This window comes from Labeo rohita, chromosome 13, assembly GCF_022985175.1.
Source record: "Labeo rohita strain BAU-BD-2019 chromosome 13, IGBB_LRoh.1.0, whole genome shotgun sequence".
Taxonomy (NCBI): Eukaryota; Metazoa; Chordata; class Actinopteri; order Cypriniformes; family Cyprinidae; genus Labeo; species Labeo rohita.
Window position 1 is genome coordinate 25,669,290 of NC_066881.1, and position 26,945 is coordinate 25,696,234.

Consider the following 26,945-nt stretch of genomic DNA (forward strand, 5'->3'; position numbering starts at 1 on the left):
TACGTCACACATGACCTTTCCAACATGATTACGTAATGCATGAAGTCAAGCTAGTGCAAGATGACCATTTGTGGTTAAAAAGTATGTAAACTTAAATTTTTTTTTTTTTTAGAAAATTACCGATCATTTTGCCAAATAAGACCCTTATTCCTCAGCTGGGATTGTGTGGAGCCCTCTGAAGCTGCATTAAAACTACAGTTTGGACCTTTAACCTGTTGGCTCCCATTGACGTCCACTATGGAGAAAAATCCTGAAATGTTTTTTCTCAAAAACCTTCATTTCTGTTCGACTGAAGAAAAAAAGACATAAACATCTTGGATGACAATGCAAAATCAGGAAAAATTTTATTCTGGAAGTGAACTAATCCTTTAAGCTCCTGCTGGTGAATGTAATTTTATTCTGAGGATATACAGAATATCAGTTATCAGCCAATATTAGAGATTTTTTATCTAATTAGATAATACTGGATATTTCATATCACTCATTTTCCCTATTTTTACTATTAGATTACCTATTCAGCATGAAACACACTTAAAGTTAATATTTAAAAACATTAATAATTTAATAACGCTGTGAAATGTAATCTATAGCAAATCTCAAAATGAGTATCCACTTTTCATGCTGTGCATTAAATTCACTTGTAGTATTTAAAATAACTGATTTTAGTTTGTAATGCTTTCATTTGTTTAGACAAAACAGTATTGTATCTGCCGCTGACATCAACTATAATTATAATTAAAAATAAACACGTTTTCTGGTGTTTTGGACTAATAATATCTTTTCTATTCCCTCAGTATTACCTCAACGTGACTGAACAGGCCACGCTCAACACTGAAAAGGCGTTGTTGAGGTGTAAATGTGGGCGGCCATGTGTTAATAAGTTTAGATATCTGATGTCACAATCAACCTATTTTGGCAGCTCTGTTTTAGTAGATGGTCATTTTAGACTTTCTGGAGTAGGCTGAGTTAAACTGCACGTTTTCAAAGTACAATTTCACTTTTCATTCAAGTTTTAATAATTTTGCTATGTGGTTTTATTCAGGGTTTATTTTTTAATATTTCTATATTGCTTTAACTTTTTTCAGCTTTACCTTTAGCAATTTTAGCACTATGACTTCACCTAATATTCACATTTCAGCTAGTATTTGTGACCTTCGACCACAAAACCAGTCTTAAGGGTAAATTTTTTTAAATGATGATCATCTTCTGAAAGCTAAATAAATAAGCTTTCCATTTTTAGGATACAACAATTTTTTGAAAATCTGGAATCTGAGGGTGCAAAAAAACAAAATATTAAGGAAAATTGCATTTAAAGTTGTCCAAATTAAGTTCTTAGCAATGCATATTACTAATCGAAAATTAAGTTTTGATATATTTACAGTAGGACATTTACAAAATCTCTTTACAGAACATGACCTTTACTTAATATCCTAATGATTTTTGGCATAAAAGAAAAATTGATCATTTTGACCCATACAACGCATTTTTGGCTATTGCTACAAATAAACCCCTGCTACTTAAGACTGGTTTTGTGGTCTAGGGTCACATTTTAGCTTTATTTTAATTAGTGAAAATGATTTTTTATAATGATGTTTTAGTTTCAGTTAACAATAACAATGTTTTCATATTCCAGTCATAGCACAAACAGTCATATTACACAAACATTTCACAGATTTAAAACTCCACATGCTGGACTGAAAAGTGAATGACTAATGCGACAGAAGTGGATCAGCTTTTCTGCTTTAGCTACTTTATTCATATTTCACATTTCTGTGTCTTGTAGCGTTCAGTTACCTTCTGTTTTCTTACACTCCGATAGTCTCTGACTGACTTCAGCGAGATTCAACCAGTCCGAATGTGTCAGCTCTGACAGCTTAATTGAACGGGTGGATTATGGCAGCTACAGTGAGCCAATATTAAGCCCTTTTAAATCTATCAAATCTGCCATAACACACAACAATCACACAGGCTTCAGACTCAAATGTGTGGTGACCTATTTCACAGTGTGTAAATCTCAAAAATGATGATTCTTGTCATTCAGCACAAATTCATTCATCCTCTTATTCACAGACACAATCAAACATCAAAGGAGATCAACAGCTTGGAATTGCATTCAAAACAGCTGCTTGCAGATCTGTTTTTCAGCCCACCACAAACACTTCAATAATTACTTGAACCTGACAACTGACCCATAATCAGAGGTCACAAATTTAAATGTGGCTGTAGGATGCAAAGTATCGCACGCACATATACGCGCACTTAACAACCAAAAGACACTTAACACCTAAGTAAACACAAGAGATGAAGCATGGCAAACACAAAGGCCAGACAAACTACCAAAGTGGCAGATGCACATTTCAAAAAAATAAATAAACAGATACAAATTCACATATCATATAGTGTGTATGTTTGTTTTAACTGCATTTTAAATACAGCTAACAAACCAAAGAATCACTGTTGCTTTAGTATTATTTATATACTGTTTAATAACATTTTAAATTAGCTTTTTAACATTATTTTCAGTTAGTTTTCCAGGCAACATTTGTCATTTTAATTTAAGTTTTTTTACGTTTAGGCTTTTCATTTAGGGCCCTATGATTTTTGTGATGCAGAAAATGCAGACGAGAAATCCTGTCATCAAAATGGAATTTACTGTATAGTAAAATAAAAAAAAACAATAATAAAAGCATTATTAAATTTTTTTTAAAGGAATATTTACCAGAAAAAATTATTTACCAGAATTAATTTACCAAAAAAATAAATAAATGCACAACATAGTATTTCTGAAAAAAAAAAAATAATAGTAAATTAATTTTAGATTTTTTTTTAGAGAATTCTTTTTAATATTACATTTAATGAAACCATTAAAATGTATGGAAAACACTGAATTTGGTAAAAAAATAAAAAAATAAAACTGAATTTAAAAAAATATATATAAAAAATAAAAAGTATTTCATAGGGCCTTAAAAGTGTACATTTTGTTAAACTTTTAATAAATTGCTGTTAAATTGTGTAAGTTTCATGATTTTAATTAATTATATATATTTTTTGATAATATATTTTTTAATTTAACCATTAAAACAGTCCAGAAAAATTAAAAACAGAAAAAAATGAATTTGGGAAAAAATAAAACCGATTTCATTTCATTTTATATTAGTTTAATTTTAATTAACAAAACCTATTTTTATAGTTTTAGTTAACAATAACAACACTGCAAAGAATTAAATATTCAACAGAAAACCGGAAAAACATCTCTGAGTTCCGCTAATTTAACATATTTGCAATTCACTAACAGCCAAAAACAAGAAAACCAGTCCTACAACAGGGACACGCCCGTCACATCAGGCCTAGCCAATCTGACAGCATCTCCAAATGAGGCCACACCCACTGCAATGGTAGCCTAAAGGGAAAATCCTACAGAAAAGCTCAGAAGACCAGCTGCTGTAGCTTATTAATTAGCTCATTAAAAACTAAAGCTAATGTCATTTTTATGACAGAGATGTACGAGTATGTCTCACTGTGATAAGATGAGTTGTTTCTCTCAGCTTCTGCTCTCAGCTTCAATTATGTTCACAGAACAGACCTTTAAATTAACACATAATTAACTGCAGGAATTCTACGGTCAAATGTTGTGCTCCTCACACACAGAGAGCGAGCAGACAAATGGCCTGAGGGAAAATGTGTCTGTGGTACAGTTGTGAATCTTTTATTATGATCAAGAATTCATAAGGCACATCTCTTTCTCTTTATTCCCCATCCATCTCAGCATTTGCTCCAGTTCAGGTTGTTTTAAAGGAACAGTTCACATTCTGTCATTTCAAACCCTCATGTTGTTTCGGTCTAACACAAAAGGTGAATTTCTGAAGAATATTCATCATGTGGCTTTTTATTGTGTCGCCTGTATTATTAAGGTGGTAAATTTTAATGTAAAATGCAGATGTTGGTAGTTCATGTAGACTTTATATATAACTTACAGGGATAGTTCACCCAAAAATGAAAATTCTGTCATGAATTACTCACTCTCATGTTGTTCCAAACCCGTAAGACCTTTGTTCACCTTAAAAACACAAATTAAGATATTTTTGGCCCGGTCTATGGAGGAACAGAAAGCTCTGGGATTTCATCAAAAATATCTTAATCTGTGTTCTGACATCAGGGCGATGGAATTTTCATTTTTGTGTGAACTATCCCTTTAATAAAATAAACAGTTACTGTAAAATACACTGTGATACCAAAACATTTTTACTGTACATTAAATGGGATTTTTTTATGTAAGGCTGGCAATCACCATAAAAGTAATCCACAGAACTCACGTGCTATAGAGTTGAGGTTAAAAGTTTACATACTCCTTGCAGAATCTGCTAAAATACAATATATACATATGCATATCTCTTTATTTATATAAATAATGCACAAATCTGTACATAAATCTTCTGTTCCAGATTCATACATATTTTTTTTTATTTATTAAGCCTTACTTATTTAATGTTTGTTAATACATGATGCATGAAGCATCAGTGAGCATTTGGATCTCAAAACCATACAGTCAATGTTGGAAAGGGTTCAAATACAACAAAAATGCTGAAAAACCTGAGGGACCTAAAGGATTTTTCTGAAGGAAAACAGGCAGTTTAACTGTTCAGGACAAACAAGAGACTCATTAACAACCATCACAACAAAAAAACAGCTGTGGATCATTCAGGTAACAACACGGTATTAAGAATCAAGTATATGTAAATGTTTAAACAGGGTCATTTTTATAAATGTAACAATTTTTGTCTTGTATATGTAAACATTTTTATGTGCAATATCTTATTTAACTCAGTATTAAATAAAAATAACATGCATTTTGTATAATCCCTATATTTAAAAAAATGTTTTACATTTTGCAGATTCTACAAGGTGTATGTAAACTTTTGACTTGAGAAGTCACAAAAAGCCACCCCCTTCATTTAGACTGGATTTAGCCAATGAGTTGAACTTCAAGTGGCGAATAAACTATTCATACTAGTTTTGTGAACTTGATCAAATGATCCATTGACTCAAAAGAATGATTTGTTAAATGAAAAATGACTTTCACTTTAAACTTCTACTAAGATTGCGTGGCTTCAAAAGATACGTGATCTTCACAGGGCTCACTTTATGATAGCTTTTGAAGCTTGAAAGCTCCAGTCCCTATTCTTTGCAACTGCAGCAAAATAAAAATGACCATTACAGTCTTTATAATTTCTCCTGTAAGTGACGAGAGTGTGTAATTGAAGACAGAATTTTCTTTTATGGGTGACCTGTCTTTTAAGGTCATTTGCAGACACCACCCATAGTTTATCATAATTGTTGTATGGTACAGAAACAAAAACAACCTGCATGCCAGCACACAGACGGTTCTAGTCAAGCCCGTTTTATTAGTAGCTCCTCTGTTTTGATCTAATTTGTGGTTAAGGAAGAAAGAAAGAAGGTACTTTGATGACTCACGACAGCAAATAAGAGAGGAAGCAGTCTCTAAAACTCTGGGTCAGAACATTTTGTTCCGGTGGCAGTGCATCTAGTAGATCCACTGGGTTATTTTACACGACACCGGCCCGCGTTAATGACAGCTCGACTCCTCCGGCAAAACCGATTCATAACAAACGGCGAGAGAGCGGAGCCCTGACGTCACAAAGGCCAAAGAGTTCGTCTGTGTTCGCGGTCAGAACAGAACTGTCAAAGCCCCAGACTCAAGCATAATGGAAATTAATAATAATAACAATTGTTGTTATTGTTATTATTATGAACTCTAACAGACCAGTGATCAAAAAGCAGCCCGGTCACATTTTAACACTTAACGGTGAATGACAGAAAAGCGTTACTAAATCAGCAGAACATCACTGGATTTGTGCCACCGTGATCCGGTGCTGACATCGGTCCAACCAGACGCGCTCGATCAGTGCAGCACAATGATAGTCTAACTAGTTCACACACCCTTTCTCTGTCTAACACAGACACACACCACTCCCTGTCGCCGTGCACCTGCCCGCTCACAAACAGCCCACCTGAGCGTCCGTTCACGCGTGAGTCTCACCTGGGGATGCAGTTAGGAGAGGAGCCGTCTATCTCCCAGGTGGCGAACAGGTTCATAGGCACCGGTCTGTTTAGCGCCCCGCTCCCGGGGAAGCTTAACCGGCCACTTCTCTCCGCCATGCTCGCTGCTGGTGTCCCGTTCACCTCCAGCCGACACAGTGAGCAAACTTCTCCCCTCAGGAACGCGCTGGATCTAAATCCTTCCCGCTCAAACGGCTGTTAATCCGCTGCTCTGCTACGGAGCCGGTGTTGTGCCGTTCACGGATGGCGCAGCGATTCGCGTGCGGTGTCTGCGTGCAGCTTCATGCCGCTGTGGTTCGGAATTTCCACACCGTGCACCGAGCGCTCGCGACAAGAAACTGCAGCAGCAGTCGCTCGCCGCAGGAAGTCACGTGACCCCCGGGTTGTACCAGCGACTGGCGCATCTGCGCTCTCTCACACTCAGGATGGCCAGTAAATAACGGGACGACTGTAGTAAAAATACCTAGTGCTCTTTATAAATTAACTGTTACGTCATGCTGGGATTGTTGGGAAAGTACAGTATTATACTGCTTGCAAGTAGTGGACATTTAGACTTACTGGAAGTATACTGGAACTTGCTTATTTCAACTAATGCTGCAAAAAAGCAACAAGGGATATTTATTGTACTTACTTCATGACACATTTAGTCAAGAAAAAATAACTATAATGGATGTTAATATAGGCCAGTTATCTTTTAAATAGTGCTGCCAAACGATAATCGCGATTAATTTAGTTTACATAATATGTGTGTGTACTATGTATACTTATTATGTATATATAAATACACACACATGCATATATTTAAGAAAAATATGTTATGTTCATATATTAAAAATATTTATAATATCAGTTACATGAATATATATATATGCATGTAAATACATGTAAATATTTCCAAAATATATACTGTATGTGTGTGTATTTATATATACATAATAAATATACACAGTATACACACAAAAATTTTTTTTTGGATGTGATTAATCACAATTAATCATTTGACAACACTACTTTTTATAATATACTGTCATTATATTATATTACATTACAGTATCCTGAACATCTGGAATACAGTATCCAGTATTACTAGAGTAGCATTCTACAATTATAATATAATATGTACAAAATAGTGCTGTTAAAACGATTAATCATGATTAATTGCATCCAAAACGAATGTGTTTATATAATGTATATGTGTATTGTGAATATTTATTATGCGTTTCTAAACACACACATTCATGTATATATTTAAGAAATATTTACGTGTGTATATATAGTCATATTTCTATATGATTTATGTTATACAGAAATACATAGATTTTATATATTTTTTAAATGTAAAGGTGTATGTGGGTGTATTTATAAATACATAATAAATATACACAGTACACACACATATTTTATGTAAACATACTTTTATTTTGGATGCGATTAATCATGATTAATCGATTTGACAGCATTAAAATATACTTATATACTCTTTGATCCAAAAAAAAGAAAAAGAAAATCCTGATCCTGGTGGATTTCAGGAACTAAATGTAACAAAACTTTAATAAAACAACATTTGTATAATGCAGATACAAATTATTCTTGAATTAAATTAAATGCAATTAGAAAAAGGTGTAATTAAAGGTAATTAATGTGTCATGCTCAGGTTGCCCTTTCTGGTTTTATTTCTAAAATGATCTTCCCACAAGAATAATTGTGTGATAGCTTTTGTAAACTTTTCAAATTCTAAGCTAACCTAAAATTATCTTTCTTTTTTTGCCTCCTTACATGCACTGGCACTTACTTGTGGGTATGAAAACCCAGTTCTGTTACTCTTATTATTAATTTTTTTTTTAAATATATGAAAGTATGCTTTTTTAACTTTTTTCCTGTCTATAACGCGCTGCAGCTATTGTCAATGACGTTTTTGAAAGAGCAGAAGGACAAGCTATTCTGGTTGTATATATAGTAATACCTGTTCTCTAACTGCCTATGCTATTTGTGTATGCGTGTTTCTCAAACAGCTAGAGTATTCTCATCAGTAGAGTACAAATTGCTCTTAGCCATCTGATCTCAAAGCACTTCTGTTGTTTGTTTGCAGTTTGATTTTATCTGTTTGCCCTTGAGGACGAGAGCGCCGCAGTGCACAGGGGACACTAGCTTTATGAGAAAAAAGAACAAAGGGCCGGTAGAGGCATGGAAAGCGGGTGTTTTGTCCTTGGACACAGCAATGTTACAATATCGCCTCCCATTCATGCTTCTCAATATGTGGTTGCCAGGAACCTCATAGCAACAGAGATCAATTTATAAAATACAGGTTTCAAGTGTGCTTCTCATACCATATTGGCTGGATCAATAACTCCCAGTTTCTGTGCTGTGTACATGTTGAGGCCCTAGAAGGGAATAGTATTGATTCTCACAGACATGCAGTGACTCTAAGTGATGTGGTTTTTATAATCAGTCAATTAAACTTTAAAATAGACAGCTGCTTGATACTGGTGATGTATACTTTTTTTTTTTAATTGTATAAGTCACGTTTGATCTCTCCTAGTCACCCAATCCAAGCTTAAATTTCCAAAATGTGATGTAAAGCTCAAACTGCGTGAAAGGCTGGTCTTAAGACTTCTTTGCAACTATGAAGCAGCATCACCTAGTGGACTGAGTTAAAAAGCACCAAGAGTCCAAATTTTAAACTTTAAATGCACAATGACTTTATTTTATAGCAAATCAGAGATAAGTTAATGTTAGAAGGCAGATATTAAGCATTAGTGATTTTAACCAATGCAGAAGCACACTAATCAAACTGAGCACACATTTGAGGGCACTAGAATAAACACTTCAAACTTCTTTCTCTGCCAAATACCAATATACTTTATTCCAGAGTGTATATACAGGCATAACCTTCTGTTGAACAAAGACTCAAAAACAAATTAACAGGTGAGTTTGAAAAACAAAACCCACATACATTTAAGTTCTCTACAGAAGTACTCCAGGACTGATATTAATCAAATAAAAAAAAAAAAAAAAAAAAAAAAGACATTGTGAAAAATATCTAGTCTTAACCCACTCCATTATCACTTAAACCCACCCAGTTTCTCCGCATAAGAAATAAATCAAATTATCTTCATACATTCATCCATTCAACTCACAGTAAGTAATTTATACTAAAGTAGCACTATGACATGCCACATTAATAAGTGAAGAAAAAAAAAGTCTCAGTCTCGCTCACACGCACACATACACAATTAATTTCAGTGCTGACTCTCTGCAGATGCAGACCGGGAGCGACTCTGTTTCCTTGGAGGAGAAGGAGAGCGGGAAGGAGACCGGTTGCTGGTAGTCTTCTTCTCTGGGGTGCGACTGGCCGAGCGACTGCGAGAGCGCTTGCTTCCACGCTCAGGGCTGCGACTCCGGCTGGGCGAGCGGGAACGGGAGCTGCTCCTGCTGCGGGAACGACTCCTGCTACGACTGAGAAGAGAAGAAAAACAGGTTAAGGCTATGTCTGTGTTTCTGCAGGTTTTTTTTTTTTTTTTTTTTTTTTTTTTTTTAAGACTTTCTCAAACACAAAGTTTGGATATTTATATTGTAAAACAAAAACACAAAGGAGGACATCCATTTCTTGCAAGGCATACAAGATTTAATGCTATTATTTCATGAGATTGACTTTCTGCTTTGATTTAGGGTCTTTTTAAGGTTTTCAGGGTTCATACAGATTTAAACAAAAAAACAAAAAAACAAAAAAAAAAAAACACACACACACAGAACTTTTAAGGATTTCTATACATTACAGTAAAACCACAGTTATGCACAGATATGCAAAACTGCTCTGAAATCCTGTAAACAAATGATTCACCATACGCGCTCTGAAGTTCGAAACAAAATCAAATGATACCTGAACCTGCACCAAAGTCATTTTGTTAATCAAATGATTCTGGATCCACGTTTTGAAGTTCCAATCTAAAGCAAAAGAATTGCAAACATGCTCCAAAGTTCCAATCTAAATCAAATGACTCGTGGTCCAAAGTCCCGATCTAAATGATTCACAAACCATTATTTCAGATCAGGACTTGGCTCACGAGACATTTGAATTAGAATGTAACTTCAAATCACGTATTGCAAATAATTTGATTTAAATCATTTAATTTGCAAAATGATTCCTGAACCCATTCCAATTTAAATCAAATGATTCTTGATGGGTGATTTTAAATCACGATCCAAGCCAAACGATTTGCAATCCGTGCTCCAAAGTTGCGATCTAAAGCAAATGATACGTGATATGTGATCTGACTGCAGCGCTTCGAAACAATGAATCATTTTGCAACGCACTGGTTTAATTCATTCGGAGTGTCGAAAGCCATGTTTTATCACTGTGTGTTTGTTAAAATCATTACAAACGATGGTAAAATTCGAAAATGAAAGCCTCTTATTTTGATCTGGCTTTTGCTAGTGAATTGCCTGAAATGAATTATTAAAGTCAGGAGTCTGAATCAGAGCAGTTTCAGCATAAATGATTCATTCAATTGATTCGTTCACCCACCCCTCTTTTCATATCTTCAGCCATGTTTACACGACATTGTTAGTACTACTATTGACTTAGCTCACTAGTTTCATGACATTAACTGAAATAAGTGAAAAAAGTATGATGCATGAATTTTGTGTGAAATGTACTTTATAAAAAAAAAAAAAAAAAATTATTAAACTCTTATAAGTGTTTTTAAATTCTTTCAATAAGTCAAGCACATTTTCAAGAACTTCAGGGATACTGCTATCTTCAAGGGTTTTTCCAGGCATTCAAGTACTTCAAGCACCTCGTATGAACCCTGCACTTTAAACTGTAGTCCCTGCATGAGAAATTTGCAATTTAAAGTCATGTGAGATTGTCTGGTACATACTCCCTTTTGCGATCCTCGTACAGCTTGAGTTTGCGTCCATTCAGATCTGTTCCATCCAGCTTCTCAATGGCGTTCTTCATATCACTGTGTGAAGCAAACTCCACCACGCTGTAAAACAAATCAGGACAACTCTGTTACAATCATACAATCATGAATCGGAACGCAGTTTCACGAATATATGCACAAGATCTTACCCTTCATTCTTCTTGGATCTGTGTGCGTCCACAAAAGTCACTTCACCCACCTTCCTCATCAAGTCCTTCAGATCCTGCAGAAAGCACAGAAATCACTTAATGACCAGAGTTGAGAGCAACCCAAAAGCACTGAGTCACACACACTGCACTTCAGCACCCACACATTAAATACACACACTGCATTCTGCAGCATCTGCTCTAAAGTGTGCACTGGTGCACCTGTGGAAAGCTCCCTCAACAGATGTCGTCTTACCCGATTTTTGTCCCAGTTCTAAAACTACCCGAGCGTTTTCGGCAACACAAATCTGATTTAGATTGTGTAAAACGGCAGGAAGCAAAGCCCTCAGATGGAGACACGCCTGACTACATCTAGTCCCTGAGAACAGGTTCTCATTTTGTTATTTAGATTTTGTGCAAATCTCAAAACTTCCTACCGGCAGTCTTTCTCCATTTACACATAACTCCAGATTTAAAGTGACAGAACCCTCTTTACCATGTGACTATCCAGTGTGATGAGCTACTTACCGTTCCAAACCACAGAAGGCATTAGCAAAGAGCCACTTGTCCAAATAGCAAACGGAAGCAACGAAGCGTTAAAACGACCTCGGACTCGACCCATCCGGCCTCCGTAAGTACGGACCCCACCAGAGAGAGAGAGAGGATGGGGGAGGGGCCAAAACCCTGCACCCCTCCCCGCTTCAGCACCAACAGAATAAGACCCAAACAGCAGATCGGGGGGGGGATGGAGCAGATCTGACATCACAGACCCTCCAGAGAGCAGCTACCCAGCTCCTATAAGGCTATCCTGTGCTACGGCTCTGTCTGGCGCTACGGACCCAGCCAAGACTTAGACCGGCAGACACTGCGTGTCGGGTGAGGCACCACAGGGACACTACTCAGAACACAACCAGGGGAGGGCGCTATGCACCTCGGAGGCTGTGCATGCAACTCCAATTAAAGAATACCAGAGCACAGCTGTTAAAGAAAAGGTTTGAAAAACATGGGTCTGGGTTAGAGAACCTTTCAACATTAAAATAAGCATTTTTACTTATGTAAGGTTTGGCTGAGGTGAAGAGGAAAAAAAGAAAAAAAAAAAAAAAAAAAAAAAGATAAATAAAAAAAACTTCCAGTTTAACAGTAATATAGAGATAACTAATTGTTTGTGTGGTTGTACTGATGTCAAAAGCAAAACAAGTGCAGGGATGATGAATCGCTACAACAGAAGGCTGCTACGCCACTCTGCTGCTACAGCTCGGGATGCTCACCTGCCAGCTGATGCGAGAGGAAAGATTCTCCACAATGATTCTGTGTTCCGTGCGCACGGGTGGTCCATACCTGAGAAAAGGGCGAAGGTTAACTCAATCAAACTATATACATCGCAACAAACGGCATGTGAATGCTCTTACACTGCATACATACCTGGAACCCCCACTGCGGGATTTACGATACCCTCCAAAGCGTGGAGAGAAACGTCCTCCCATTCCTGGGCCGCCACCTCTTCCTCTGCGAGAGCGTGCATGCTCAATGGTTACCCTGGAGTTAAGAGAAAACCCATTACCAACAAAACTTAAGTAGAGACAGATCTTTTTTGTCTGTATTGTGATGTACATGTGAACATAAAATCATTGAATAAACAAATGCCAAAGACTTATTAGCAATTGATCACATGCAAATAAAAGTTTGTTTACGTACGTGTACCATGTATATTTTATTGCGTATATATAAATACACATGCATGTATACATTTAAGAAAAATATTTTTTTACATATAAACATAACACATTTATATATAATTATGTAAATATATACATGGAAACACATTTAAATATTTTCTAAATATACTGTATAAGAGGGGATATTTATATACATAAATATACACAGTATACACATTATGTAATCAAAAACTTAGAACTAACATACAATTCATATTATACATAACCTTTTCTTCAAATACATACACATGCATGTGTGTGTATTTGTATATACATTACACGGTACATACACATCATATAAACTAACTTATTTTTCATGCGATTAACCACAATTAACCATTTGACTTTTTTTTTTTTTTTTTTTTTTTTTTTTTTTTTTTTTTTTTTTTTTTAAATGAATGTACAAGCAGAATATTCCCAATAAAGTGCAACAGCCATGATGTCTAAACCTAGCAGTCTAATGCACAACGGGTTCCTTTGAGAATTTCCTATGGGGTGTTTCAATTTATGGTAAACATATCTTAATACATAATTTAAGAAAAACACCACTGGTTCAAATGTATAACTGCACAGTTTTAGTATGGGTGTGTGTAATTTATGTCCGAGCAAAATGACCAAGTATTGTCAATTTATATTTACCACAGACCTTGTTTTAATCGAATTGAAAACCCCAATTATAAACACCTATTTACCTTCTTCCTGTAAATGGCACAGCCATTTGTAAATTTTATGGGTGTGGCTTCTGGTCTCATCCGCATCCAGCTATTTTTAGCTGTACAAAACAGATTTTTCTGCTTGATATAGCAAATTGCTGTGTCTTATATTATTTTATTGTATAATCTTAATTATGAGCACACTGTTTTGCAGTGCAAACAGTTTTACCATTTACTGCACGTTGTTATTTCCTTATAGCGGCTAATGAACCAGAAGTCTCAACCTTAGGCTTACTTCTACATTGAAAAAAGTTGATAGAAGAACCTCTAGGGAACCTATGGCAAATTAGCCTTTTGGGTTTTGACATGGCCGCACACTACAAGATCTATAATATGCATTTAGACCATACGGTGAATTTTCTATTTCATGCCAACTTTAACCAAATAAAACAAGCCTGATCATGTAGATAGTGTAAGCATCTCAGTCTCTCACCTCTCACTGCACAGCTCTTTTCCATTCAGCTCATACACTGCATCATCGGCGTCCCTGTGATCGTCAAACTCCTGTAAAAATCAGACAGCAGGGGGCAGTGAGATATAAATTTCACCAATCACCTCACACATCAAAGACCCTGAGAAAGTGTGTCAGCAGCACTCACCACAAAGCCAAACCCGTTTTTCAGGTTAATCTCCCGAATGCGTCCATAGCCTTTGAAGAACTTCTCCACGTCTCTTTCACGAGCATGAGGGCTCAGACGGCCGATAAACACACGACATCCACTCATGGTGATGAAATATTCAAGGAAATCTGGAAAAAGTGTGTGGAAGCACGGTTAATCAACAGCCTGGCAAACATGTACTTTGAACTAAAGGGAAAAAGCATGTGTGCGCCTGGTGGTCACACAGGGCATAACACTCGATAATCATTTATAGGTCTTGTCAGGTCATGTAAATCATTAATAAACATTGAAGAACATGCAAACCGATTCGCGAAATGAGAATAGAACGTGCTCTTCAACGAATGCAATATAAAAACACGTTTCTAAAAACGGTTTAAACAAAAACACACCGCCTGTTGACTCTGCAGAATCACCGAATTGATAAAATCGCAATATACACCGCTACACTGTCAAACAAAAACCCCAGTGCTGCTATAAAACACGCCAGGCTTTGTCTAGTTAGTACAAGGATCATTTAATGCAGTTAAATGCAGAAAACATACGTTACCACGAATAACGAACACGGATCAAACGTGCGGACGAGGCCTAGTCAGCATGCGCAGATAAATTTACTCGATATTAAACCGTAAAAACGGACATAACTATGTTGAAATGAATTCGTTTTGCACTACCAAACCGCAAATAAAACACAAACCTAGCAATACGCCTAAAACAAAAAAGCATTTTTAAGATATCACTCCATCCTCTCACCTCTGCTTACAGGACAAAATGGCGTTGATCTCGAGAGTGTGGAACGCGGCCGCGCGGTGAGGTATTTATATACGCGTTCACGCGAAGGGGGGAGGGTAATGGCAGGCGAGGCTCGTGCATGAGTACGTACACATATTGAGAATGGTTATTTCACGATTTCTTATATACTTATACAAGATACACTATTTAATCGAATGAAATGCTGGAAATACATTTTATTGCGCGACTTTATATTCTGATCACATGAGGTCTGTTTACACAGTTGGAACTGGATTGATCCAGTTTGGAAACTGAAGACATCACATGATCTGGTTATCTTTACTGCTGAACATATCAGAAGTCACATGACAGCAATGACTTTTGGTATTAGATGTGAATCAATCAATGTTTAAAAGAAATGATCGAGTCCCTGTCCACCTCAGCAATGAAATTCTGTGAAAAACTTTTAATTTCTTTATTTCTATTCATCTGTAAATTGTCCATCACATCAAAACAAGTACTAATCCAGGCTAGAAATGGCATCAGTGGGTGATGCCTACAAAACATGTCTTCGCTGAACTAGTAAAAGTTGATCTTAGTTGTGGCCTCAGACTAAATGAAACCAAAATAGCATAGTAAGAATTAGGCTCTACAGGTTGATCATATCTTTGACAAAATAACAGTAAATAGAATCATATTCCAAATATAAAATTCAATTTTATAAATATGTCACCAAAAACATATTTCCTACAGATTTGACTCATGAAACACCCGTGTTGCCACCTACAATACCATGCCATCCTGAGAGACAGAGGAGAAGATGGGCTTCTGGAAAAGACTTTAACAGGCAAAATGGTACAGAAGGTCAAAATAATACTCTGATCACTCTAATCATTTACTCTGATATGAACCATAGTCAGGGTATGCACCATATTTAATATTTTACAAATAAACTGACATTGAAATATCTTTAACTTTGCTGTTAATCCATCAGATGTTTTTCTGACATTCATTTGTGGGTAAAACATATGAAAATTGCCACAGGAGCTTAGGACAAACAACCTACTGAATAATCTGAACATCTCTCCCAGTTTTATTTTCATTTGTGAAAAATTAGATATAGCGTCTATTGCCTGAAGACTGGAAAGACCTTACAGCCTTTAGTTGCGGCCTTAAGTTAGTTAAGGCTGAAATACATTTCACAACTTTTAAAATCTGAAGAGAAAAACACTAGGCTGACTTTATACAGTTGACGTCAAAAGTTTGCATCCCCCTTTTCAGAGTCATTAAAAATGTTAACTATTTTACCAAAATAAGAGGGATCATACAGAATGCATGTTATTGTTTATTTAGTACTAACCTGAATAAGATATTTCACATAAAAGATGTTTACATATAGTCCACAAGAGAATATAATAGTTGAATTTGAATGATCCACAGCTTTTTTTGTTTGTTTGTTTTTTAGTGATAGTTGTTTATGAGTCCCTTGTTTGTCCTAAACAGTTATTCTACCCACTGTTCTTTGGAAAAATCATTCAGGTCTTGCAAATTCTTTGGTTTTTCAGCATTTTTGTGTATTTGAAACCTTTCCAACAATGACTATATGACTTTGAGATCCATCTTTTCACACTGAGGACAACTGAGGGACTCATATGCAACTTTTACAGAAGTTTCAAACGCTCACTGATGCTCCAGAAATAAAAACGATGCATTAAGAGCCGGGGGGTGAAAACTTTTTGGGGTAAATTAAACTTATTTTGTCTTCTGGGAAACATAAAACTACCTATTTTATTTATGCAAAATAATAAAAATGTACACTTCATTCTGTTCAAAAGTTTTCACCCCCTGGCTCTTAATGTATTGTTTTTCCTTCTGAAGCATCAGTGAGCATTTGAACCTTCTGTAATAGTTGCATATGAGTCCCTCAGTTGTCCTCAGTGTGAAAAGATGGATCTCAAAATCATACAGTCATTGTTGGAAAGGGTTCAAATACACAAAAATGCTGGAAAACCAAAAAATCTATAGGACCTGAAGGATTTTTCTGAAGAACTGAGGGCAGTTTAACTGTTTAAGACAAACAAGTGACTCATGAACTATCACTAAATGAAAATACACAGCTGTGGATCATTCAGGTTACAACACTGTATTAATACACATTTTAATTGATTCATTTTTATGTATTCAACTATTATTTTCTCTTGTGGACTATATGTAAACATATTTTATGTGAATATATTATTCAGGTCAGTAGTAAATAAACAATAACATGTATTTTGTATTATCCCGTTTATTTTGGTAAAATAATTAACATTTTTAATGATTCTGAAAGGGGGACCTCAACTGTAAATGGCTACAGAGAAAATCTGGGCAGCCTACACTAAATGGCTGAGTCTGTGACCATCATACACTATTTTCTCTGAAATCTGGCTCTGACTTTTGGCAACGACCGTTGACTACTCCAATCCAAAAACCAGGGCAGAAATTTGTGCAAAAGCAATGTAGTGAGGTGTGGATGACTCATCTTAACAGCAACATTACTCTTTTCAGTCTGCACTTTTAAAAGCCAGAAACCACAATTACTAAAGTCAAGAGAAATGACCATTAACACCTTTGCAACACTCCCGTTCTCTTAATCACTCAGACATTGCATTCAATCACAACACTGTCGTACAGTACTGATACCAGACCTGATGTGCAAACCCCACCCACGTGTCCCACCCACCCCCTCAACATCACCCTCACAAATGCCCCCTTTGTGTCCTCAACGACCGAACAACAGGGGTCTTTTGTTTCAGTTGAGTTCAGCATATCAATGGCTTACAGTTATAAGGCTGCAATTTCCAACTGCTGTCAGTGTGTCATCGGCCCTTTTTAGTGTAAATTCATTGAAAACCTTGCACTAAAATATAAAAATACAGAGCTAGAAATAAAATGAATGTAAACCAAAGATGACATTAGTTTGACATCATATAATTAACTTAACGCAGACTAATATTACTAAAATCAGGAATGTGAGTTCCTCTTCAGATGACACGCTTATTCCATCAGAGAATAGAAAACCATTGAAAGCACAGCAAACTCGGCTAAATCTGGAGAACATCCAGATGAGATTAAAAGAAAAAAGTTCTGTATTTAGAAGGAAGGGGCCTGTAGTGCTGTCACACACCAGCAGGGGGCAGTCCATCACGATCACCCATCATTCATATTGTCCTATGCACTTATAAGAGAGAGAAATCTAAATGTTTTCATTTCCCTAAAATCTTAGTAAAAATCAAATAATTCTAAAACTTTAAGAGTACCATTGCAAGGTTTTGTAAATCCCTGTAGGCTCTACTGAAAAACATGACTTTGATTTCCTCGTTCAGAGAGGCCATGAGGTCTGGTGTTCATCCAGTCCAGCAGGAGGCGCTGTAGCAGCAGGATCAGAGGTTGGAGTGTATGTGGGTTCAAATTTGTATAATACTGCATGTAAATATATATGTAAATCACACGCGGGTGTGCCTGCAGCTGTGTGACGTTCCAGCGGCTGCCTCTGTGGCAGACGAGGGCTCGTCGTCGCTGGAATCGTGTGTGTGTGTGTTCTCCTTCCGAAGGCCCATGCTGATATGGGTCTGGAGAGCGGCGGGTGTGAGCCACTCTTTGGGCAGACAACTCTGCAGAAATGGAATACAGGAGCTGAAATATGCCAATCGATTGACCCAGCGTGGGATCTCTCTACCACACAGCAACTAGAGAGAGAGGGAGAGAATAAAATAATGTGAGAATGTAGAATGCAATCAGTCTGTGAAGTTGTTTACAGCCTAGTCCTATCATTTATAAAAAGACTGACAGAGAAAAAACTGACCTCAGACAGCGAAGAAGAAAAATGGTTGCAGTTTTTGTGCATCAGGTGGTAGGCGTTCCCCTTGAACTCCTTTCCCAGCTCCTCCATTATTTTATCGATGTCCTCCTCTGCAAAGTCTGTCGTACCCAGAGCTATAGCCTCTCTGGAGAAGAAACAGAACTTCTGAGTTGCTTTTTGTGGCTTAAGTGTGTGTGTCAAAAGTTTTTGAACAGTAAGATTTTTAATGTTTTTTAAGGAAGTCTCTTCTGCTCACCAAGCCTGCATTTATTTGATATGAAATACAGCAAAAACAGTACATTTTGAAATATTTTTACTATATTTTAACAGTTATTTTAAAATAACTGTTTTCTATTTGAATACATTGTAATTTATTCCTGTGATCAAAAGTGATGATAAAGACATTTATAATGTTAGAAAATGTTTCTATTTCAGATAAATGCTGTTCTTCTTAACTTTCTATTCATCAAAGAAACCTGAAAAAATTCTACTCAGCTGTTTTCAAAATAATAATAATAATAAATGTTTTTAAGCAGCAAATCAGAATATTACAATAATTTCTGACGGATCATGTGACTGGAGTAACTATGCTAAAAATTCAGCTTTGAAATCGTAGGAATAAATTACATTTTAAAATATATTCAAATAGAAAACAGTTATTTTAAATAGTAAAAATATTTCAAAATTTTACAGTTTTTGCTGTACTTCGGATCAAAAAATGCAGGCTTGTTGAGCTGAAGAGACTTCTTTAAGAAACATTACATCTTACTGGTCAAAGTTTATATGTGAAAAACTCACTTGAATTTGAAAGTCTCCCCCAGTTCTGAGGCATTTCCAGGGTTGATCTCAAAAATGCCACTGAAGGGATACGGATGTCCGCCATATGCAAACTCTACAGGAAACAAAACAACAAACATTAAACAGGCTTTGAAAATCTTTTGATTGTCACTTTAATAGAAATTTCACAAGTATAATGTGCTTAAAGTCATCATGAAATAAAAACTGATTTTATTGTAGTTTATTATAAATAATGAATTGTAAACATCATTATTTAATAAAATAATTAAACTTTAATCAAAAGCATTAACATCCAAATTTCCTCCCCTTAAGTCACTCACTAGAATTAGCAAACAACAACGATTCAGTCAGTTCCTGATGGACCAAATCAAACCTCATCCTACATATTTCTTGTGTGTGAAGCTTTTTTTCACTCAGATATACATGACAACAGGGGAGAAAAGATAGTCACAGGTTCTGTTTCATGCTGACTTTAACTACAATATTTCTAGTATTACTTAGTTATTTGTTACTGAGCAGTTTAATCCAAAGTGATTTACTGAGACACTCTTAAAAATAAAGGTGCTTCACGATGCCATAGAAGAACCTTTTTTGTCTAAATGGCTCCATAAAGAACTTTTAACATCTGAAGAACCTTCCTGTTTCACAAAAGGTTCTTTGTGGTGAAGGTTCTTTAGATTATAAAAAGGTAAAAAAAGAGATGGTTCTTTAAAGAACCTTTCACTGAATGGTTATTTCTATGGCATTGCTGAGAAAAACCTTTTGAAGCACCTTTATTTTTAAGCCCTTATAACAATTTCTTTTTATGTTTGAATGTGTATGGAGAGCTGCAGTAATGACATTTTTGTAGGCCAACCCAGAAATTAGCATCACCCTGGTTTCCTTAAGAAAAACCCAAAAGGATTTTTCCATTGGCTTTGGAACGTGCATTGAATATTGACACAGAAGAGAAGAAACTGTTGAATAGAATACTTTTTGTGTGCAAAGAAAACAAAAATAATGACTTTATCATTATTTTTGTTTTCTTTGCGCACAAGTATTCTTGTCGCTTCATAAAATTACTACTGAACCACTAATGTCACATGGACTATTTTAACAATGTCCTTACTACATTTCTGGGCCTTGAATGTGTTAGTTGCGTTGGTGTCTATGCAGGGTCAGAAAGCTCTCAGTTTTCATCAAAAATATATTAATTTGTTTTCTGAAGATGAATGAATTTCTTACAGGATGGACATTTTTTATTTAAAAACATTTTCTCCCCAGACCTTTAAAGGGGTCATCGGATGCAAACTACACTTTTACATGTTGTTTGAACATTAATGTGTGTTGGCAGTGTATGTACACATCTACTCTATTATGACAAAAATCCATGAAGTGAGCGATTGAGGTGTTGTGTTGCTGGATGTAATAATGAACATAGTGGTCGTAATTTACACCCGACATCTGAGCCGCTGAAGATGCAGTGGATTACATTTGTTTGTGAGGGGAATGTGCCTCCAGATCTACATAAACGCGTCTATGTTCGCGCAAATCATTCGTGATCCAGCTTCACTTACAGCAGAAGTGAGCATAAGGTTTTTTTTATGGATCTCTGCAATCACCTTTCCTAATAACGTGCTAGTTAGCAAGTTTCGCGGCTAAACGTGCTAAATGCGGCTAAAGTAAACAATCTCTCAGAGCAGCAGAGAGAAGAGAGGGGCGGGCGAGCAGAGCTCATTTGCATTTAAAGGAACAATCCCTCAGAATGGGATGATTTTTGCAGAGCTCATTTTGACGAGGTAAAAAGGGTGTTGTTTTACACAACCATTGAGAATTTTTAACCAAAGTATATTATAGACTTTTCATTAAGACCCTAAAGAATCATATCAACTTGTGGAAAATGGGCATCCGATGACCCCTTTAAGGCATTTAACCAAAAATTCATTTTAAAAACCCATTGACTTCAGGATGTAGGAACTGAAAGTGCTAAAATGCTAACTCGTTTCTGGGTTTTGGCCTGCAAGATATGTTGTCCCTTCAGCGTTCTATAAGTGAGAAGCTAAAGCTTTGTAAAAAACCCAATGAATCATGGCTCAGTCCTCAGAACTGCCTACGTCTGCTCTGTATCAATGCTGCTGAGCAGAGTGTGTATGTGTGTGTGTGTGTGAGAGAGAGAGAGAGAGAGAGAAAGGATAAAAAAAAGAAAGAAATAGTGAAATAAGACAGCGTGTTCTCTGTCACTTTATGACTCAGATCAGAGGCCTCTCTAACTGGCTCCAGCGTGTTTCTTTCTCTGTTGTTCCATCATTACAGACACTGACAACATTCCACTGCCACTTGTAGGTGCAGTCAAGCCATTTGCAAAGTTTACACAGGGTACCCAACACATTTAAATGCTAGTGACAAGGTTCAGATTGCAGAAAGATGATACAGAGATTACATCAGTGACAGTGATGAATGAATAAAAACATGTATAGTTACAAGCAAGAATAGTGATGCCATATCAACTATCATTTTACTTAAAGGGACAGTTCACCTAAAAATAAAAATTCTGTTAATTAATTACTCACCCTCATGTCGTTCCAAACCTGTAAGACCTTCGTTCATCTACGGAAAACAAATTAGGATATTTTAGATGAAATCCGAGAGCTTTCTGACCCTGCAGAAACGTAGTAAGGACATTGTTAAAATAGTCCTTGTGACATCAGTGGATCAACTGTAATTTTATGAAGCTACAAGAATTTTTTTTGTGTGCAAAGAAAACAAAAATGACGACGACTTCTAGTACTCTGGTACTACTTTGTACTCTCCATAATGGTGTTAAGGTGACATGGAGGAGAAGAATTGTTGAATAAAGTCTTTATTTTCGTTTTCTTTGCACACAAAAAGTATTCTCGTAGCTACAGTTGAACGACTGATGTCACATGGACTATTTTAAGGATGTCTTTACTACCTTTCTAAGCCTTGAACATGTCAGTTGTGTTGCTGTCTATGTAGGGTCAGAAAGCTCTAGAGTTTCATAAAAAACATATTAATTTGTGTTCTGAAGACGAACAAAGGTCTTACAGGTTTGGAACGACAAGAGGGTGATTAATTAATGACAGAATTTTCTTTTTTTGGGTGAACTATCCCTTTAAATGTGGCTATTCCAATAATACTATTTTTAAAAAATACTGTAATGATCAATCATATTCAGTTACTTATTCACTTCAAAAATTATTTTAACTCTAATTTTGTCATAGTAATTTTTTTGGAACTCTAAATATATAGACAAAACGTCTACCAACTACCATGTCTACTAATTGTAGTCCTAGTAGTTGAAACATATACGTTTTTTTTTTTTAATTGAACCAACGTTCCAGTAGAAGTCTAGAGTTTGATGAAAAAATACAAATAAAAAACATAAAATAATTAATTAACAGTAAAAAGTTAATTGGTCGCTGTACCTCTGCCGTAAATCTCTATTCCTGAGTGGAAGACTCCAATACCCAGAGTGGAGGTGTATTCATTTATCCAGTACTAAAAGAGCAAGAAGGAGAAAGAGATCATCATCATCATATATATAATAATAATATAATGAATGCTACACAACCCTGACACACACTAAAGCAATATAAGCTTTAAAGTGGAGGGGGAGGGGTGAATATACAGATAAAATGTGTCTGTGAGGCCAAAAAGGTGCTCCAGCTGCCCTTCATGAATAATAGAACATGCAGAACATGATTTAATGTACACAGAAAAAATACTAGCCTATCCCACCTCTCTGATTAAATGTACATGTAACATAAATTGCTAAAAAAAAAAAAAACTCATTCATTCACATTCCTGATGTTTTATGACATAATATTGCAACAAACGTAGTCATTTAAAGGTATGATTTTAGTACAGCAGTGAAGAGTAGTATGTTGCGTCATAGATAAAAAGCTAAAAAGTAGGATTAGGCCTACCAAAATCACTGATCTCTATTTATCTATATGTATGTATATGTTTATTTCTATATTATTATAGATCTGTGACCACAAGTGTTCTGTAGTAGTAAAGTGTGTTGCCAGATTGGGCGGAATCCTACCTAATTGCGTGGTTTGAATTTGATTGTCTTGGGCGGGTGGATAAAATTTGGGCTGGTTTGGGGTCAGTTTGGTGGTTTTCAAACATTTAAACACACACGGCCTCTGCAGAGTCGGTTGGTGCAGACGTTAACATTGCCCGCCGCACTTTTAGCCAATCAATAGGGATCAGCAAACAGACGTGATGATTCAAGAACTGTTTTTTTAGCATGATAATGGATCAGATTTTGAATGTATGGCTGTATATTCAAATGATCACAATGCCAGAGCGGCTTAAATAATGTAAGTTACACAGTAAAGAATGGGAAAGTGACTCAACTCTCAAAACATGAATTACACAAAGGCTCTAATATCATTGCAACTCTAAAAACAGAGCACAGTCGAATAAATTACTCAAAATCGAAACTGAATATGGGACTATATGATATTGTTCTGCATGAAACGGTCCACACTGGTATAGACCAATTTGGAGTAGACGTCACGGTAACGTCACCAGCAGCTGCGCGCCATTGTGGTGGCAGAAAAACACTTGTAACAAGTGGAGGGAAATGGGTAAAATCCATGGAATAAGAGAAAATGTTTTGTCTTTGGATGTCACAATCGGAATGCAATTTTTTTTTATAAAATACTGTGGTCATCTGAAGCTAAATTAAGCTTTTGGGCTGGAAATTGTCCATCCAATCTGGCAACACTGGTTTCGATTGCAATGAGGTGACAGCGCCTCCTCCAGCACGGGAGGAAAAGCACACACGCTCTCATCTCAGTACTTCACTCGCACATCAATACTGCTGTTAGTATTAAACCTAGGCAAAGTAGGTTGTAATCTTGTTTTCAAAATGAAACCTTTGTCTCAGCGGCCCAGATTCTTTATTACACACTGTGATCACTCATCTATTGTTGGCCTAAAGTCTTAATCAGTGCATTGTTATTTCATTTTAACATTTGCTATTACATGCAAAATTGCACAAAATTAAAGCCAGAGGTTACTGGTAAACGACGTAAAGGATGAAATGACGAAAGGGTTAAGGAGCTTACCATGTCATACACATTAAGAATAACGGGTTCATTTGCCATCCTGAGAGAGAAGCGCGCTCGATCCCTTAAAATAGCGGGCGTTTATTGCTCTCGGGTGTCGGATCCAAAGAAGATTAAAACCCACAGTCGCTACGCCAACATCCAAAATACCAAAACACAATATAAATGATGCGCTCTTGTCATTTTATCCATCAAAGAGTCATTATGTGAGATGTTTAGCGGGGCTCGGGGGCCTAGTCGCGTTACTAAAGGAGAAACAGCGGCTGCAGAGGTAGACACGGACGAGGAAAGGCAACAGGGCATCAGTTTCCATCAATGGTCAATCTAGCGGGAGAAAAAAACAGGCACTTGTGGCCTCCGGGTGCGCAGCGCGCTGACAGTCTCCGGTAAACGCGAGAGTAAGAGAGCGCAGGCACCGAGACGAATTTCGCCGATTTTCAAGGGTAGACACTAACCAAAAAAGTCCTGAAAGGGCGCAGAGGATCGGTGATGCACAGCGACCGGCTGTCAGTCAAATCAGGAGTTTGAATTCCCGTTAAGATGACAGATATTCCATATAGAGGGTGAAGCGTGTTTCGGTTGCACGGGTTTTGCCGCTGGTCTGAGCGCAGGGGTCGCAGCTGTGATGTTGAAGCGAGCTTGGTGCAGTCCCGACCGCAACAGCCATCAGCGCCGCAGTCCCGGGGTTCGTCCTCATGGAGGCCGCGCTGAGCAGCACGGACGCGGGGTGAAAATTCCTAAGCTCGGTTCACGGTACTGGTGATGACATCACTCTGGCCGGGTCGCGAGCGTGAGGATTCTAGTGTGCACTAGAATCAGCAGAGCGTGCGATTATTACATCATCATCATCATCATGATCAGTACGCAGCGCGTCCAGCATCCCCCTCCATCCGCGCCGAGCGTTATATCGGGGCGGGGGCGATGCGTTATTCCGATTTACAAATAACATGATTCTGCATCATACGGCGAAAGCTGAACTTTGTGTTTACTGCATATGCACACACGTAATTATTATTCATAAGTCTGATTCTATTTTTATATACACATCTTCCTTCGTAATATTTACTGTGCACCTGAAGAACGTGATATATGCTTGCCATGACTGATTACACTAATTACACTAATTTTAATAAATACTATGCAACAGTAAAAACAGTTAACCTTGCAATAAGGTAATGTATGAAACATAAAAATATTCAAACTAAGTTATATTTTAAAAGAAAAACGTGATTTTACAGTAAAACACTGTTTTTGCACAAACGAAATGCTAAAAGGCAATACATACTTTACAAAAAATACTGTTAAAAATATTTTTGATGGTAGCCTACACTGTAAAAAATACTGAATAAACTGCTAGTAAATTTCACAAATAATTACAGAAACCGAAAGTAGTGCTCTCAAAACGATTAATCACGGTTAATCGCATTCAAAATAAAAGTCTGTGTTTACATAATATCTGTGTGTGTGTTTTGTATATTTATTATGTATATATAAACAAACTCACATGCATGTATTCATTTAAGAAATATTTAAATGTGTATATATATTTATTTTCATATTTATATATGATTTGTTATATAGAAATATAAATCTATATGATATATTTCTTAAATCGATTCATGTATGTGGGTGTATTCATATACATAATAAATATACACAGTACACATACATTTTTTATGCAAACTTTTATTTTGAATGCGATTATTTGCGATCGATTTGCAGCACTATGAAAGTAATGTTAAATTAAGCATGACATTTTGAAATAGATAGACTGAAATAGTATTTGTTTGTAAAATGTACTCCAATAATCTTTGCTTTATTTACAACTTCGCAAACTAATTTTTTACAATAGCCACTTATGCTTCAATGTGGAAGTAAGCCATTATCTGTTAATGTGCAAAAAAACTGGTAGCACTACAAACCAGTGGGTTCATAATTAAGATATTACATTAAAATAATATGCTAAAACACATCGGTTTACAATATCAAGTAGCAAAACAAGCCTAAAAATGTTTTGTACACTGGAAGCCAGACCCATTAAATTTACAAATGGCCACAAATAATTAGGTGGATATAAAAAAAACATTTTGTAATTTGAGGAATTTGTTTAGAGTTGGTTTAAAAGGTTAGATTCTTCTTATTTTTATTATTAGTTATGCACATTGAGATTTATTATGGTATTTTTGTTATTTAGTTCACGTTTGCTGCATTTTAGTGTCACCATATGATGTATGATTGGCCATACTTGCAATGAATTTAACCTTTTTTGACAGCGTATCATAACAGGACACATTTGAGA

General features: G+C 36.2%; 4 protein-coding genes across 8 annotated transcripts in view; 1 reads left to right on the plus strand and 3 right to left on the minus strand.

Moving 5' to 3' along the window:
- pacs2 (phosphofurin acidic cluster sorting protein 2) overlaps positions 1 to 6,435 on the minus strand; it is a 49,231-nt gene extending 42,796 nt beyond the window's left edge. For 3 of the 4 annotated variants that reach the window (XM_051126938.1, XM_051126936.1, XM_051126937.1), the window contains exon 1: positions 6,059 to 6,434. In XM_051126938.1, the coding sequence (XP_050982895.1) occupies positions 6,059 to 6,177 (119 nt within the window). In that variant the 5' untranslated portion in view covers positions 6,178 to 6,434. Of the gene's footprint in view, positions 1 to 6,058 lie in introns of all 4 variants that reach the window. The other variant, XM_051126935.1, reaches the window with a different exon arrangement.
- gmfb (glia maturation factor, beta) overlaps positions 1 to 26,945 on the plus strand; it is a 373,066-nt gene that overhangs the window by 317,386 nt on the left and 28,735 nt on the right. The window lies entirely within an intron of this gene.
- srsf5a (serine and arginine rich splicing factor 5a) lies at positions 9,240 to 15,099 on the minus strand. Of its 2 annotated transcripts, XM_051126943.1 has the most exons (8): positions 14,948 to 15,099; positions 14,177 to 14,325; positions 14,011 to 14,081; positions 12,572 to 12,685; positions 12,418 to 12,487; positions 11,153 to 11,226; positions 10,959 to 11,066; positions 9,240 to 9,534 (listed from the first exon to the last, which is right to left on the minus strand). In XM_051126943.1, exons 2-8 carry the CDS (start codon positions 14,300 to 14,302, stop codon positions 9,318 to 9,320), a joined length of 780 nt encoding a protein of 259 aa, XP_050982900.1. In that variant the 5' UTR covers positions 14,303 to 14,325; positions 14,948 to 15,099; the 3' UTR covers positions 9,240 to 9,317. The 2 variants fall into 2 exon arrangements, with proteins under 2 accessions (XP_050982900.1, XP_050982901.1); XM_051126944.1 differs by lacking the exons at positions 9,240 to 9,534; positions 10,959 to 11,066; positions 11,153 to 11,226 and adding an exon at positions 11,490 to 12,127.
- On the minus strand, positions 16,594 to 25,607 carry LOC127175700 (deubiquitinase DESI2). The gene is made up of 5 exons (XM_051126947.1): positions 24,647 to 25,607; positions 22,991 to 23,063; positions 19,566 to 19,659; positions 18,771 to 18,912; positions 16,594 to 18,654 (listed from the first exon to the last, which is right to left on the minus strand). Exons 1-5 carry the CDS (start codon positions 24,683 to 24,685, stop codon positions 18,412 to 18,414), a joined length of 591 nt encoding a protein of 196 aa, XP_050982904.1. The 5' UTR covers positions 24,686 to 25,607; the 3' UTR covers positions 16,594 to 18,411.

Bases quoted from the DNA above. Each gene is read 5' to 3' on its own strand.
- srsf5a (XM_051126943.1), bottom strand. From the start codon at position 14,302: ATGAGTGGATGTCGTGTGTTTATCGGCCGTCTGAGCCCTCATGCTCGT. The intron at 12,488-12,571 runs GTATGTATGCAG...CCCTTTTCTCAG, and splicing joins TCCCGCAGTGGGGGTTCCAG to GTATGGACCACCCGTGCGCA. The intron at 11,227-12,417 runs GTGAGCATCCCG...TGCTTTCTGCAG, and splicing joins CCTCTCGCATCAGCTGGCAG to GATCTGAAGGACTTGATGAG.
- LOC127175700 (XM_051126947.1), bottom strand. From the start codon at position 24,685: ATGGCAAATGAACCCGTTATTCTTAATGTGTATGACATG. The intron at 23,064-24,646 runs GTAAGCTCCTTA...TTGCTCTTTTAG, and splicing joins TTCTTAATGTGTATGACATG to TACTGGATAAATGAATACAC. The intron at 18,913-19,565 runs GTGAGTTTTTCA...TTTCTTCTCCAG, and splicing joins GGGGAGACTTTCAAATTCAA to AGAGGCTATAGCTCTGGGTA.